The 17,491-nt window shown below is 33.8% G+C and overlaps 1 protein-coding gene across 1 annotated transcript; it reads right to left on the reverse strand.

Moving 5' to 3' along the window:
• Positions 1-10,172: 10,172 nt before the first annotated feature.
• RPA2 (replicon protein A2) lies at positions 10,173-16,518 on the reverse strand. Its single transcript, XM_059604642.2, has 11 exons — positions 16,446-16,518; positions 16,241-16,355; positions 15,599-15,709; positions 15,093-15,190; positions 14,794-14,835; positions 14,627-14,704; positions 14,012-14,087; positions 11,277-11,378; positions 11,109-11,188; positions 10,837-10,905; positions 10,173-10,495 (listed from the first exon to the last, which is right to left on the reverse strand). Exons 2-11 carry the CDS (start codon positions 16,343-16,345, stop codon positions 10,411-10,413), a joined length of 846 nt encoding a protein of 281 aa, XP_059460625.2. The 5' UTR covers positions 16,346-16,355; positions 16,446-16,518; the 3' UTR covers positions 10,173-10,410.
• Positions 16,519-17,491: the final 973 nt, after the last annotated feature.

Consider the following 17,491-nt stretch of genomic DNA (forward strand, 5'->3'; position numbering starts at 1 on the left):
TTCTTAGTTTTGATTTCAGCGCCGAGCTATTTTTCCGTAGGACTCTCGCTATGGCATTATCATTGCATTTGAATTTAACCACCTCGTTGAATATGAATTGACATGGCCCTCTAATTAGCTTAGAATATTGTCATGATATTACTCACTGACATATATTAAAGAAAAGCTAGCAAAGACATCTTGACTTTCTATCCATCGTGATCTCTATGCCTTTAAAATAACTAAGCAGTTGCACAAAACAGGACCGCCTAATTAATTGAGAGAGATGTCAGAATGAATAGAGAGAGGTCAAAATCTTCAAACATAGTACAATCTTAAATGTGAGCTACTCTTTTTCGGGTGATATTAAACATCACCCCACGCGTGATGTACGCCAGGTGATTTGATATTTTAAAATAATAAAATATAATATTTTATTATTATAATTATTAAAAAAAAAAAGAAAAAAAAAAGAAAGAAGAAAGAAGAAGACTCGTGTATATGAACAATCATGCATGCCAGCGTTCTTCGTATCACGACCCTCTTTTTCACATGAAATCCTTAAACCCTACCGTAACATTTTCAACCAAAAAATTGTGTTATATATGGCTGTTTGGTGAGCACATGGGGCATTATAAGGAAGCTGTTAGGTGACACTTAGGAGTCCACTCTCCATTCTATGTTTCTTTGTCACAAGAAATACAAACCAAATTGATGGGTCAAGCATCCTAGATGAACATGATTCATTTTATGGTGCATGCACGTTAAATTTTAGAGAGTCTCTTTCGTCAGGGATGTGATGTAAAATAAAATATAGATGAAATCATTATATTTTTAATTTAAAATCATTCTCATAGATTTTTTTCTATTCATTTTAACCTAACGTTGATCACTGTCCACCATCAAACCCCTCACCTATTTTCAAGTCTTCGACACCGGAGTCTTCAAAACAAGCTAAGACGATATGGCTCTAGTGATTTTATCAATGGGTATTTTGTTAAGAGAAGAAAAATTATTTAGTGTGAATGGCTATATTGTTTTTTTGGTATTTCAAATTAAGGTGTATGTTTCCTGTTGGAGAGTCTAAAACACCCAATTTATATCTCGACCTGATTGAAGTTATTCTCTCATTTTTATAAATATAATCATGTTGCTAGAGTTATTTGCATGTGTTTGCATGCAGATACATGCATGGTCCCCTCAGCAGGTACAGAGCCATTATTATAGACAGGAGCAAGGGATAAAAAATAAATAAATAAAATTCTTTCTTAAAAAAAAAAATTACCTTATAAATTTTATTTTATTTTTCTTACCTTAAAAAATTTTTATTCTTAAGAATTAAGGGAGATGCCAGACCCAACCTCAACCCTTGGGGGGTATTCTTCTTTCTTCTTCTTAGCTAATCATATTGTATTGTGTTATTTTGGTCATAAAACAGAGGAAACGATACATGATTGCTTCAAGGGAGCCGACACATGAATTTTCAGAGGAAAAACACATGTGCATCTCACATGTTCAAATGACACATGTCATTTTGATCATATTGTATTGTGTTATCAGGATACTTACTAGTACTAGACTCCTACTTATTTTATTTAAATCAGCAAAACCTTTAAAAAACTCCTATAAATTTTCACTCGTTTTGACACTGCTTCTCAAAGTTTAAAAACTTTCAATTAAGAGTATCGAACATTCAATTTCTTTCAATTATCTCATTATGTTAGGATTTTTTGTTATTTTTTGTCAAAATGCCGAAAATACCCATGTTTTTTTAATTAAAAAAATTGCAAAGATTTTTTTATATACATATAAAAATAAATGTTTGAATCTTTACAGATTTTTATAAAATAAAATAAAATAAAATAAAATGGGAATTTTGCCAATATTTAACGAAAAATTCTAATAGAATTGGATAATTGAAAGAAATTGAAAGTTTCATACCCTTAATTGAGAGGTTTTGAACTTCAAAAGGTACTTTCAAAATGCGTATAAGTTCATAAAAGTTTTGTAAAGTTTTTCCTTAAAATAAAATCGATATTTTTCTTCTCAAACTGAGAGGTCCGTTATTCAACTATTACTAACCTTATAACATTTAATAAATCCTGAAGTTATGATTACATCATTCTCCTCCCCTAACAATTCCATTGCCCCCAATGAAAATTTTTGGAAACCAAAACTTTTTTTATTTTTTTCTAATTAAAAAGGCAAGCGAAAGAGACCAAACTTGAATGGTTTTGAATATCTCTGCCTTCAAACTGTTGTTGGCTAACTAAAGTCTTTACCAAAAGTAGAATAACATGCAGTGTTACCAAATGGACATAGTTTTTCTTCAAATTGGGTTGGAATAACTTTTTTCAACTCAATCTATAAAAATGATATGTGTCATTTGAATGTGTAAGATGGATGTATTTTTTTACTAGTAGAGACAGAGTTGAAATAAATAATATTAAAAACTCATGTGCATCTCACATGTTATTAAGAAAATAACAAATGTCATTTTCATACCTTCAACCCCGGAGAAAAACTGTCCTTACCAAATATTCAAATTCATATTCCACCGATACCAATACTTGAAAGCTTCAACAAACTTTTTTTTTTTCGGTTTTTTGGTCTCTAGTAGTTTGACCCGATGACCGTTCCTTCCCAAAATCGAGATTTTTTATTTTTATTATTATTATTTTTTTCTTCTAAGCTTAAACAAAAGAGTCTCCATGATGACCCTCAGTCCTTAACGAGAAGTAACTCTTTTTTTTGGGTAAATATATTTAATCCCTCTGAATTAACATTTGTTTTCAATTTAGTCTCATCATGAAGTCATTATTATAACATTTGGATATATCAAATTAATTATGATTTTATATTAAAAACGTCATTCCGTCAATGTTTGACTTTATAATGGATGGAAAAGTGGCCATGCACCTTGCATGTGACTGATTTGACCAAAATGTCCGAAAATACCCTCGCATTAAATTGAAAAATCATATTTAACCTTTATAATTATTTAAAATAAATAAATTATAAACAATGAGGTAACAGTGATTCAACCACCCCTTTTTTGCTTTTGGAGGGTGGCCGATGCCCGATTTGATTTCTGGTTGTTACCATTGTGATGGCCGAGTAAGTTAATTTTGTTAAGGAAATTGGAGTTTCGATGCTTTTGGGTTTTGGCTAATTGTAATGCTTTTGTGTAGAGTTGGGTGATTTGTTGTGATATTGATCAATATTTTGGGTGAAGGTTCACATTGAAGAGTATAATCGATGGCCGAACTAGGGGTGTCAAGGCGGTTTCGGTTAGCGGTTATTGGAGAAAATTTCAGATTAGATTCTTATAAATAAAGAATAAAAATTTACAACAATAGCATTATTATTAATTAGATTCATTTCATTTCAGGCGTGCCCCATGCATTGAATAAATTAAATCTTTAAATGCACATGGGGTTAGCAAATAGCAATCCTCTTCATTTTCCCTTCTTTTTTTTCCCCATAATTTATATCAATCCTAGGAAATCGGGTTGGTCGGAATATTGTACAAATAATCATGTTACCTAATTATTTATTTGGTTCCTAAAACCTTATCATTAAAATAATCAATCAGTGTAACCTCATTATGTTTTTTCCCTTCTAATTAACAAGAGATGTTTTTTAAGTACAACACACGAGAGTCGAGGGATTTAATTTAATGGTCAACGTAGGGTTACACGTGATTTTCTCTTCCATTGGTATAGTTGGCAAAATACATAAAGATTTTGGTTGTAATATTTTATTAAGGAAAACATATATATTTGTTACAAAAAGAATCCTAAATAATTTTTATGTACATAATTAAATTTTTCTATCAAGATGTACCTGCACGGTCCAACCCAATGACGTTTCAAAAAAAATAAAAAATAAAACAAGATCATTTAACACGTGCAATATAATAGTATACTATATATAACATCTTCTTTGTTAATTTGTATAGTCGAGCCAGCGGGAGGGACCATGGTCTCAGGGATGGACCTATGCAGTGGCAGAGCCACGTCACGGCACCCCAAAGATTTAAAAAAAAAAAAACAAAATCTTTTTTTTCCTACCCAAAATTTCACACAGCACCCCAAAAATAATAATAATAAAAAAAAATTCTTTTTTTTTTTTCTCCTACTCTGAGCTCAATTCCTAATCTAATATAAGTGGTTTTGTAATTTAGATATTTTGGTTATTAAATGTTGAGAATATTGGTGGTGAGAATTTAAACATTTAATCGGAGAATTTGATACAATTCTAAGCTCAATTCCTCATTGTATTTAACTATCAGTGATTAGAGAAAATAGAAAAAGGTACCAGTTCATTACACAATGCCAAAAAAAAAAAAAAAAAAAGTTTTCAACCAGCCCTACAATATGAATTGTCTAGCTCTGCCACTGGACATATGCACAGACCGAGATGGGTCATGAACTCATGATCACCTCTAGTTTTATAATTTTTTTTTTTTTATATTAATTTTACTTTTAAAATTTTCATTTGAGACAAAATTTTTTAGTTTACCCCGAGCCCAAAAGAAAGCAATCCACAATTTTTTGTTTGGCATAGAGCCATAAAAAATAGTCCAAAATTTTTAAGAATACATTGAGCCCCTCAAACAAGAAAACTCATATGACCATAATGCCCCAAACCCATAAATTAAAATGCCCTACGTCTTTCTCCAAAATTCATATTGTTTTCTAGAGTGTAGTATGCATATGAGGAGAATGCGATTTTTCGTAGAGCTACGAGTAAGGTTTGCATAATGGATACTAATTTTATTTTTTATGTGTTAATTTAATATTTAATATTAATATATTTATCATTCATTCATATTTTTATTTTTCATTCATACTTTGGCCCCTCTGCCCTCACGAAGTCTTACCTGTTACCAAATATTCAAATTCATATTCCACCGATCCCAGTACTTGAAAGCTTCAACAAACTTTTTTATTGGTTTTTTGGTCCCTAGTAGTTTGACCCGTTGACCGTACCTTCACAAAATCGAGATTTTTTTTTTTTTCTTTTTTTTTTCTTCTAAGCTTAAACAAAAGAGTCCATATGACCCTCAGTCCTTAACGAGAAGTAACTCTTTTTTTGGGTAAATATATTTAATCCCTCTGAGTTAACATTTGTTTTCAATTTAGTCTAAGTCATTATTATAACATTTGGATATATCAAATGTTATAATAATGGCCGAACTATCCCTATTTTTTTTTTTTTTAAGTTGATGACCAATCCACCATCACCCAAAAATTTATTTTTGGGTGGCCGATCCACAGCCATCATGGGGTGGTTTAGCCACCTTTTTAGTTGGTTTTGGTTTTTCTCTTTTTCTTTTTTTTTTTTTTTCTTTTTTTTTTGATTTTATTAATCTTTTATTTTGGTTTTAAAGAAAAATTAGTATTTTAGAAAGAAAGAAATAAGCATGTAACCACTTTTCCATCCATTATAACCGGCGGATACCAACCGAGGCCTTTTTCACACAAAATGGTAATTTGGAGTCTAGTTTCCAGTCCATGAATCTGCCAAAAAGAAAAACAAACGAAATTGATGGATATCATATGTGCATTGAAATGGAGAAATTTTCAGATTAGATTTTTTTTTTTTTTTTTTTTAAATGGAAAACATTCATACTTATTTATTGATGAAAATATCACAAGCAAATGCTCTAACAAATAGAGCATAAAGCTCTAGAACAATAGCCGAAGCTAAGTTTACAGTATCAAAGATCGATATTGTTTTCTAGAGTGTAGTGTGCATACGAGGAGAATGCGATTTTTCGTAGAGCTACGAGTAAGGTTTGCATAATGAATACTAATTTTATTTTTTATATGTTAATTTAATATTTAATATTAATATATTTATCATTCATTCTTTGGCCTCATATTTTTATTTTTCATTCATACTTTGGCCCCTTTGCCCTCACGAAGTCTCACTTGTTACACTCAACTCCCACAAGGTCTTGCTGAATTTTTTTTAACTTCCCTTTCAGCCCGTGGACTGTCACAACCCTGTACCACATTTAATTTATGCTGCAAACGCTTGATAGCTGCTGGTGCCAAGCCATGGGCTCTCCTGCTCCATCTAAATATGCTGTCTTTGCAATTTGAGAGCTTCTCCCCCAGCCGTGTCCAATTGTTGCCCACTTCCGAGAATTTATTCCAAGCTTCTAAGAGAGTCTCTTGATACCCCTGCTCATGAGTCCAGCAGGCTTCAAAGCAGAAAATCCTCCTCTTCAGTTGGTCTGTACGCTGCCCCAATAATTGTAGCACCAACACTACATGATCCAAGCTAGTCATCACTCAGCTTCTGGAAAAATATCTCTCCACCCCGAATTGGCCATCCTGCGATCCAATCTCTCCTTAATAAACTCCCTGCCTTCCCGACAATTGGTCCACGTGTATTTGGGTCCTTTATACCCCAAATCCGTAAGTTCGCAAAATTCCAATGCGGATTGGAAACTACGCAATTGGGTATTTGACTTTACCCCTCCTCCCCATTTTTCCGACATAGAAACCACTTCGTTAAAATCTCCCAAACATAGCCATGGGTCCGGAGATAGGCTAGCCAAATGGCGTAATAAATCCCAAGCCTCACAACGTTTGTTGGCATCCGGGTGACCGTAAAAGCCCATAAACTTCCATTGTATGTTGGAGGTTGGGTCATTCAAAATACCATTGATATGCCGATGACTATAATTTTGTATGTCAACCATAATCTCCTCACTCCATAACAGAGCCAAGCCACGACTTTTACCAACACAATCCACCACAAATAAATTTTTAAAACCCAATTTACATCGAATAAGTTCCTTTTTTTTTTTTTTTCCGTGCTTTGGTTTCCATTAGGAAAACAAAAAAAGGACACTTCTCCTTTACCAAAAGGCATAGGTCTCGAACTGTCCAAAGGTTTCCAAGCTCTCGACAGTTCCAACTTAGAATCCTCATTGCGGTCGGCGGGGCTGTTCAACAGCCTCCACCATCCCCGAACCATTTTTAAGATTTGTCGAAACTCCATTGCGATCAATGTCTCCAGCCATCACCAAATTACTATCTCCTTTTGATGTACATTTTTTTCGTTTCTCCTCTGTCTGTCCAGAAAAAGTCTCTACTAGCTTGTCAAAATCTCCAAGGTCTCTTTTCTTCGTGCTTGGCTTTTCTGGGCTAGCTACAACATGCAACGGATTCCCCTTAATGGACCTAGCCAGTTCAGAGATAAATGGGCCCATATATCCGGATGGGCTCCTTGGTAAAAATTCTTGGTCTGAGAAAGGCTCCTTTTGGCGCTCAGTGTCGTGGTCATTCTTTCCTCTTTTGTCTCTGTACATCGTGGTGTCGCCATAAAGGTTTGTATCACGCCTACTTTCCTTTTGAGAAAACCGTGTAATCTCCTCCCAAGATCCTGATTTGCCAAAATTATCTCCAGTAGCATTATTTGAAGGAGCCGTTCCCATATCTTTTTTTGAAAAAACAGAATCTCCATTATTTCCTCCAATCTTCTCATTATCGCCTCCATAATTCTCTCCCTGATATTTGCCAGAAAAGCTGCGTTTCCCATAATGAGCTTTTGGTTTCCCACCTACTGGAGACTAGCCGGCAGCATCTCCCCTACCGCCGGTTTCACTAAAATTTTCCTCCGCCACCTTGTTATGAGTTGAAGGAACAGGTCCCTTTTTTGCCGAAAAACAGTTGTTGCTTCTCTCATTTCTCCTGGTGGGTGAAGGGGCTCTCATCCACTGCCCATATTGGATGGTATTTTACTGCCGGAAATTGCATCTCCGAGGACACCCCAATCTTCCATGACAAATCACCCCGCACTAATAGCAAAATTTAGGTAAACGCTCATACTGAAATTTAATCAGATGAACGTTTCCTTCGATATTAATCTTCCTTCCACGCTGCAGGGGTTTTTTTAGATCCATTAGAATTTTGACTCGGAGGAATTCCCCCCACCCCATACCCCGTGCATCGGTATCCACCGCCTCAACCACCCCCATAGAGACGCCAATCTTTCGACCAATCTCCCTTCCCATGCAAGTTAATGGTAGGTTAACCATCCGCACCCAAAAAACTGCCGTGTCGAAAGTGAATTGTGATGGCGATTTGGTTCCATCAAAATCCTCAAGGAGAAAAAGATTCCCTTCGAAGACCCACGGCCTCCCCTCCATCACCCTTTCTTTATACTTTGGATCACTGAATTCGATCAGGAACAAATTCTCCTAAAGGACTTTGAAAGTAAATCTGTCCGACAACTTCCACCATTGCATAAGAGATGATTGAATCGTCTCTATGCTAATCATACGGTCCGCCACCAATTTTGCCAACACACAAGCTTGACCGAAAGTTTCCCCTTCAATCAGCTCCTCCCTCTGAAAAGATAACTCCACGTCCTCATCCTCTGTCAATGATAAATTCTCCCACAATGTAGCTAGATCGTCCGCCATATAGATTCAGAAAAATATAGATCAAGACTATATGCTTTCACAGGCAAACCTGGAAAAAAAAGTATCTTCTCATCTAGGTTTGTGACGTTTGTCTAGAGAGAAAACTCAACGCCAAAGATTAAAATGCCGTAATCAATTGCCATTGTTATTTTTTAAGAACTTAAATATGTTAGAAGACACTTGTCATTTATGGAATGTTAGAGGCTCTCTGGGTATTCTCTCATGTTCTTTTGATCCTAGGTGAATATTATTATTATTTTTTTTTAAAAAAAAAAGGAAATTAGCTCTTATTTCTCTCATCTGATTTTCAGAAAATAATGTCCACCTAGGACTAAGAAAACGCCAAAAAAATATAAGAAGAACACCTAACATTTTTCAATTTATCTCCTTTCAAGAGATAGTTGGCCCTCATTTAAGCCTCTTTGACAAAAATGTAAGTTGCGGTTTTTCTTCTTCAATTATTTCTTATGACAGGATATAAAACATGATTCTCTTGGCTTCATATTTTAGACTTCTTTTTTTTTTTTTAATACTAATCTTTCAAATGTTATCTTTGATATTTTTATTAAGTACCATGCACGTTTTAAATAAGTATACATTTTAACCTCAAAATAAAGATCATCATGATACCAGTACCAAAAAATCAAGGCCTACCATGTCCATTATAATATTCTGTCAAATTCAAAACTAACGAATGTTTAATAGTTCCACCTAAAAAATCGTAATTTCCTCAATTTAAATTAAAATGACATGATATTTGTGTTCTCTGTGCGATGTACACTTTTTTTTTTTTGGCTTTTGGCTTTTGGAGTGTGGATCGTGTGGGTTTTTTTCTCTTATTTTGGGTTTTGTTTTATATTTAAAGCCAAAATGTTCTCTTTTTTTGGGTTAATGGAGCAAACATGAAACCTATACTTTGTTTTGCTTCATATGAGGCATAAGGACTTGACCTTATATTAAGAGTATAGCTTTGAATGGCATTTGGCCTTGGCATTTTGTCAGAGTAGATGCCAGCAATGGATTAAGCTAGAGTGATGCTTGGTTTTGTGTCAATCGGGTGTTGTATATTACACAACATTTGTTCCCTCTACGGTGTAATATTTATTTTAACAATGTGTTTTGTTTTGTGAACATATTATACATATGTGTTTTGGTATATGTATTATTTTTATCGCTAAAAAATGAGTGTTTTGACAACTTCATTGATTTTTATCATATGTGATATTTATTTTGGTTGAATTATTTTTTAGCATGAATTATTAACGTGTTATGCTATACAATTATGTTCATGATTGATCGACAATTTCCTATATGTAGGTAAAAAGTGGAAAAAAGAAGTGAATAATTTTTATTTCCTGTGTCTTATACCCAATCATTTGGCCCAAAAGTCTTCTATATACTTTCGCACAAAAAACTTGTAGAATTATTTTTGTAGAACTTGATTAAAAAATTTGTTGTGTGTGCACATGTATTGTCCTATGTTGAAAAAAGAAAGAAAAAAAAAATAACATTAGTAATTTTTAGTAATTTAAAGGAAAACATTATCCCAGTTAAAAGCTTGAATAAAAACATTGTCGGATTATCGCTCCCTTAAACATGTAGTCACTTGGAAGAGTTTAAAAAAATAATTTCTAGAGTTCGAAGGACTGCATCTGATGACAAGAACACGTCAATTTCATAAACTTGTTCGGTGTTTCGTAAACCGTAATTATATTTAATAAATAAATGATTAATTAAGAAAAACATATTAAAAATACTCTAGTGGACTGCTTTGAAATAGGTAAACCTGTTAAATAATTCTCCAGACAAGAAAAATCAAATACGATTACAATAAGTGACAAACAGTTAAAGCATCTAATTAGGGATATGTACACACTCCAGACCAGAGAAGACAAGAAAAATAAAGCAGCAACGGTAACACCAAAACCCTAGCGGAAGTTAACGGTAACACCAAAACCCTAGCGGAAGTTAAATCCTCAAGAATATCAACCACATGCAGTTGACTTGTAGTGAAACTCATCAATGGTGGAGTATATCAAACCCTCCTCCTCAAGAGCCCTAATGGAGTACCTGGAATACAAGGTATTTAACAGTTAATTTTAACGGAGACCTTGAAAATTTTCAAAATACGCCTTATTTAAAATAATAATAATAATAATAATAATAATTAAACTAATTTTGTAATTTTATAAATTTTACAAGAATATAAAAGCTATGTCACCCTTTTGCAACATGATTTAATCTCAAACCTAATGAGAGGGGTGACATTGTAATTTTTTAAAGTTTGATACACTATATTGAGAGAGTTTTGAACTTTAGGGAATGATTACAAAAGCAATAAAAGTTTAGAGAGAGGTAAGTATTCCCAAAAAGATAATAAGTGACATGCTAAATGTAAGAGGGGAGATTACATTATCTTATCCACAGGAAGTTTTAGGTGCTGTGAAAGTTCATCCCTGTGTATCCCCTTCTCCTGTCCACTGCATTCAAGAACAGATCCAAAAAGTTTTGAGTATAATTGGCAATGAGAATCAAACATTATAGCTAAACATAAAAGCCACGAATACCACTTTGCCTGGGAGAGACAATACTGCACTAAGCCATCTTATATAAAATCAGGCAACACAAGCAAAGAAAAATAGGATAAAAAAAAAAAAAAAAGCTATATAGTTTGATAACTCACATGCTTGAAGGCTGCTGCAGATAGTCGAGGACCAATTGATCACAGCTCTTGAGCCCATCACTGCTAAATTGGCCAGATAACTACAAAATAGAGAATTAAAATCTTATTCCAAACAATACGCATGAAGGGAAAAAAAGGAAAAAAAAAGATCTCCAAGTCATATCATACTTGAGTAGATGGGGCTGTCTGATATCCAGTTGATTCATTCTTCACAGGAGTGTTAAAGGATATATCCACTGACTGAGGCTGGATCGAGGTAACTCCTTGCAACTTCAGCCAAAACACAATATACACAATCAATACAGAAACACAACGTATATACATAATAAATCCATCTTGACGAGAGTGAATGAACATCTATAGTATTACACTAAGCAATCCCTCAATTTTGGTGTCGCTAAGTTGAAGCCACTTCAAATAATCATTTTACTGTACAAATACTCAAATTGCAAGTAAAATGTTACAACTCTAAGGGTTAAAGGTTTAACCAAACCACTATCTAACAATGTCTAGGACTTTTGAATCATAGTTTGGCCATTAACAATTGGTATTAGAGCAGGCACTATGTCATGAGTTCGAGCTATGGAGGACACGACCTATAGCCTAGACTAAAATATCTTGATATTATGGACAGGCATAGTGCTAAATCATTTAATACATATTGGTGGGTGGAACCGCCAAAAAACAAAGAGCTACCATCAAGTCAGTACCAATAGAATGGGTACTCTAATCAACTTACCTCCTTTCTAAATCTCTTTACATCTCCTTAAATGCTATGATGAGAACTTTTGGAGAGAATTCAACAAAGATGTAGCAAAAATTATAGCCCAAAAGCTTAGCATTCTATCTATACTCCAAAGGAAACAGCCGACCTTTCAATCGAAAGAACGCATGATATCTGTAACGACCCAAGAGAAACACTATCTACATTTACGCTATCATTTCAAAAAAGATTAGTCAAATTGCAATTGAAGCTCCCTAGAATCACTTATCTGACTTAGTCTCAAAGAAATTAATGTGAGACTTGGCCCCCATGAATACCTTTATAATCGACTTATTCATCGTCTCAATGTGGCACTAACTCCTCCACTCAAATCCCTAACATTCTCGTCATATAGCCCATTTTATGCAGTGTTTTAGCACCACATGGTGTTACTAAGTTATTTTTATACCATTTGTAACAACCAAAAAGACTAGTTAAATCATAATTGAAACTCCCTAAAATCACTTATAAAACCTCATCTCACCCAATAAAGAATTAATGTGAAAATTAACACCCATAAATACCTTTATAATCTACCCAATCAATATGAGCAATTCATCTTTCTAATATAAGACACTTTCTGGAGTGATTCAATATTAAAAAGCCACAAATTCCAAATTGGAATGGAAAATCCAACAAACCTCTAACCACATATATGTCTATGCGATAAAACGAAATTACCTCAAGAATCTCTTTTACAAAAAACCAACTGACTACAAGTGCTTCATGGATTTGAAAGGGCAATCAAAAAACCAAGAATCTTTTGGCAAAAAGTTGTTAATACATGATTAATAATGGTAGATCTACTAATGTTTGAAACTCTTGGATCTCTAAGATCTCAAATTTCAAACCTAGACCCAGAAAAGAAGACAACCTAAAGGACCATCCACTGGGTAGTAGTAGACTTGATAAAAACTAATCCAAGACAGTGGGACGAATAAAAAATCCAGCAACATTTTGATAGAGAATCAACCGATTGGAAAATTGATATGCTTCCCATAGCCCTTTCAAGACCACTGATTGGAAAGCCCTCTAAATAGCCAAAATCGAAGACAAACTAAAGCTATTCGTGCGAAAAATAGCATGGAAAATTCATCCTGTCAAATCCAAGTAAGCTAGCTTCATTCCCTTCTCGAATAACGATGTGATCACTTGCCCCCTTTGCGATTCTAAAATTGAAACTCATGAACCCTTCTTCCCAAACTATCACTTCTCCCAAGTCCTGTAACGTGAATCCTATTGCCCTCAAATATCCAGCATTCTTTTGCTAATCCAATCTTAAATTAGAGCAGAATAATTCTTAACCCTACTCCATCTCTAAAAATTAGTCTTGATGAAACTCACTCTTTTCGCTCATTTGGAGCTATTGTTATGAACATGATTTGACTTACTCAGACAGAATACTCATGACCATCACCCCACCCCCAAAAGAAAATCGAACTAGACATTTGTGCACCCTTTTGAAAACTTCATGAAGCATTACTTCAATTTAGCCGTTTGAGATGATTTTTTTATCATAGCAGCACCTAGTCGAATGGAAAGCTCATCCATGTTTGGACAGCCAAATGTCCTCATGACAACCCAAATGTTGAAGCAAACACCGACCTTCCCTTATCGAAGCTTCAACTCTTGGAATAAACAAGATTATTGTTGGGGGAATTCTCTCATTGTCATCTACACTATCCAAAGCCAACACCTACCATCAAAGATATTTAGTTTCTTAGCAAATTGACATTATGGAATGCCTCAAAAATCAACGAAGTGTCAACCTCGTAGCAAACAACCTTGCTAAATGGAATGCCTCCACCACTTTCACTAAAAGCATTTCCTTCCCTCTTCTTCCTCCTTGTGTTTCTTTGATCGAGTGTGTTTTCAATCCTCCCTCTTTTTTTATTTTTTTTTATTTCCTCTACTTTGCCCAAAAAAAAAAAAAAAAAAAAAAAAACTATTTTTATTTCAGCCTATATCAGGTTATGACTAAAAATCACAAATTCTATAAAACTAAGGGGATAGAGTGAAGTAACTATCCCTATCATCTTTTATGGAATAGTGAAACAACTGAATCGCCAATAATAAGTATGAGCAAGTGCATGATGCATACAACCACCTGTGGCATCAATTAGAGCACAACTACCAGTACCTGTGACTTGGATTGCAAGTGGTTATGTATGCAATCGATAAAATGGAAGGCAACCTCATCGAAGTTTGTCACAGGCCTGAAAGACAACAACATTCAAGGCATCATGAGATAGTTAATCTATCTACTTCAAAAAAAAAAAAAAAATTGCACATACTAGAGACAAGTATATTACGTTGAAGCTGATCAACTTTTCAAACTTAGATGCATCTCAACTAATCTCATCAAGTTGTGAGTCATATATTAGTCAAATTACAAAATCCATGTTCTTGTCAGAATGAGAAAAAATAAATTCATGGAAAAGAAAATTCATAGTAGAAAGCGCCAAATGTGTCCTTCAAAAGCTTAACTAAAAATTAAAACAAATCAAGCTAAATAACTGTTATTAAAATTCCAAAAATAAAGTGAAATTCCTCAAATCCATTAAAGAATTGACACTATAACTTCTCCAAGAAGATCAAAATTTTGAACTTCTATGAAATCTACAAGAATCAATATTTCAAGATTTTGTTTGAGGAAAAAATATATTTGAGCCCAAAGACTATTGAACTTCTTTTAAAAGAAACTAAAACGTTTAAAAACACAATGCCATCATCCCTGTGTTATTATTAACCTTACCTGACAGAGAAGGCAACTACTTGCTTGACACCTTTAAAGCTCTTCAAGTGTCCATTAACACGAACATACATTCCATCTCTGTTGCATGATAAATCATAGAAAATCATCAAAACTTCTTGGCACTATGGTGCCGCATTACAACAACCACAATAAGACCGAAAACTTACAGTATTTTCTCCATTTCTATTGTGTCAAAATTCTCATTGATCCTATTGAAAATTAAACATAGATTCAGACTTGTTTTTCACAATGTAGAGTGGACTTAGAATAAGGATTGTATCAACTAAAGAAAGAAAAGATAAAGTAATAAAAGCATCTTTTGGTTTATATTTAAAAGTGCTCCTCTAGTTTCTGCAGTCAAAACTGCATTGATGTAAAATCTAAGAAGCCAAAAGGCAAACTTTAAAAAATAAGACTTTATAACATAATAATATTTCATGTATTCACACCAAAATGAATAGATTACCATCTTCTACATCCAATTCTTCCTGTTCCATCATCTAGGTTGAAACCAACATCAGTATTCCTTCCAAGTTTATCAAACACCATCCCAACCAGCGTCACCTAAACCAACAAGATATTAAGAATTTCCATATAAATGAAGACATACATGATAGAAGCTCTATTTCATCGGAAAATAATACCCAGAAAAGAAAATAGAATAATTTGTTCACTTATCTTGATTTATATTACGTTTATAAAGCCAAAGAAGTTAACTTTAAGAAAGAGACAAACAGACTAAATTTAATTTGTCTTGCAAAAAATCAAATCATATGATTAGTCTAGTTTTGAGTGACAAAAGATAAAAGCTTAACTCAAAACTTGGCTCAGTGTCCAATGAAAAGAGAAATAAATCTGTAAACAAACATTTTACGTCTCTTTTTTTTTTTCACTTCATACATTTTTCTGGTAAATAGAGCAATGAAATATCTTTGGTTGAAAGAAACATCGAAAGCAATAAGTGAACAGTACATTGGCCACATCCACACCGTTGATCACAAAAGTCGACTTTTCATCACCAGATTGAGAAGCCTCGCTTATTTGCTTCACTGTCACTGGAACCAAACCCTGAGTTTCACGACTCTGCAATCACAAAACAACATCCCCCAAAAAAAAGGGCAAAGAAAAACACCATGAGATAGAGCAAAACATAAACCCTGTTTGACTGCCAAGAAAAGGATAATGTTGTAGACTAATGTGTCATGACGGTTTGGTTTCCTGAAAATCAAACATTTTTATGGATGGAACATGAAATGTGAAAAATGAGAGCTCATTTCCTTTTATCACATCTTCTCAGCAACCAAACACTAAATCAGCAGTACAAACCAACGAAAACAAAAATCCCTAACATGTCTCAAATTAGCAGTTAGAGAAAACAGAAGAACGAAAATGAGAACTCTTTTCTTATTTTGTTCTTTTCATTTTTCTAAAATGAAAGTTGCATTTCGATCAGTAGAGTATAATTTTTTCTGTTTCAATTCATTTCGTTTGGTACTGAGGATTTAATGACAAAGAAAGCCCCTTTCCTTTCCTTTTCCGTACTTTATTCTATCATTTTCCTAAATTTTATGGGCGTCCAAACGTAAAATGATGAGAGAGAGAGAGAGAGCTTACTTTCGCCGGAGAGGGATCTGAATCGGAGGGCTGAGATTGATGAGAGAACGTAAATCCGCCACCGGAGAAGGCGGAGTTGGATTCGAACTGGGAGCTTGAGAACATCTTTCAAACCCTAGAGAGAGAGAGAGAGAGAGGGAGATCGAAATTAGAGAGAAACCGATCTATGAGAGTGAATATTATGAATTTGTGGGAGTTTTATTACGGTTTCCCGCCAATAATGCTTTAACTTTCCCGCCTGTGGGAGGTTGCTTGTGATAAGGATAGTGGAGAATTGTTTTTTTCTTTTTCTTTTTTGTCTACTTAAATTGATGAACATGGTTTATATTTTTTTAGGAAAAATTGTACATTGAAGATCTAAAAAATTCTAATTTATTAATTCAATATATAATTTTATAAAATATAATAAACTAGGAAAAACACAAAAGCCACTTGAAAATAGTTGGCATGAGGAAAACCATAAAATTACTTTCTATTTTCCAACACAAGCTCATACTCACATCAAAACACTAAGTTATGATAGAAGAATTTGATACCCTGCTGCTATTAAATTATGAGTGTTCTCCCAAGTAAGGGTGTAAACCTTGTTCCGATTAGTGGTTACGGGCTAAAATCATTAACTGGAACCAAGGTAGTCGATGAGTCAATTTTAAAAACCGGCTACATATTACTCGGTTATGTAATAACTGTCAGTTACCAGTTAGTAGCCGGTTATCCATACCAGTAATCGGGTCTTTTAAATAATTTGATATTTTGGGCCTATTTTGGGTGTTGAGCCTATTTTTTAGGCTTAATTTAGATAATTTTTAAGAACAATTATAACTTTTTTGGCCCAATAAGCTAGGTTTTGTTGTGGTTGTTAAAAAAAAAAAAACCTTGAGTAAACGAGGTCGTTTTATATATATATATATACCCAATTACCAGTTATAACTGAGTATATATAAATGCAAAAACTGATTGGTCGATTAGCCAGTTACCCATTATAACCGACCGGATTTACACCCTTACTTCCAAGTGAGGATGGATGGTTCGAGCTGTAAATCCAAAACTGTTATTTGTATCAACTATCATAATGCTCATGATTTACTTAGCACACCTCGTAAATTAATTTTATCAATTATCATAATACTCATTAGTCATGATTTAGTTAGAGCACCTCGTGGATATATCATAATTCAAATATGAATCAAAATCATCTAGATTTAAGAGGAAAAAGAAAGAAAGTGAGAAAAAACAAATAATAAACAAAGT

Source organism: Corylus avellana, chromosome 9 (assembly GCF_965113065.1).
Source record: "Corylus avellana chromosome 9, dhCorAvel1.hap1.2, whole genome shotgun sequence".
In the NCBI taxonomy this organism is placed as follows: domain Eukaryota; kingdom Viridiplantae; phylum Streptophyta; class Magnoliopsida; order Fagales; family Betulaceae; genus Corylus; species Corylus avellana.

Excerpts from the sequence above, each read along its gene's own strand:
- RPA2 (XM_059604642.2), bottom strand. The coding sequence starts at position 16,345 with ATGTTCTCAAGCTCCCAGTTCGAATCCAACTCCGCCTTCTCCGGTGGC. Across the intron at positions 11,189-11,276 it reads AGACAGCCCCATCTACTCAA|TTATCTGGCCAATTTAGCAG; the intron begins GTATGATATGAC and ends TCTATTTTGTAG. Across the intron at positions 10,496-10,836 it reads CTTCCTGTGGATAAGATAAT|GTACTCCATTAGGGCTCTTG; the intron begins GTAATCTCCCCT and ends CTTGTATTCCAG.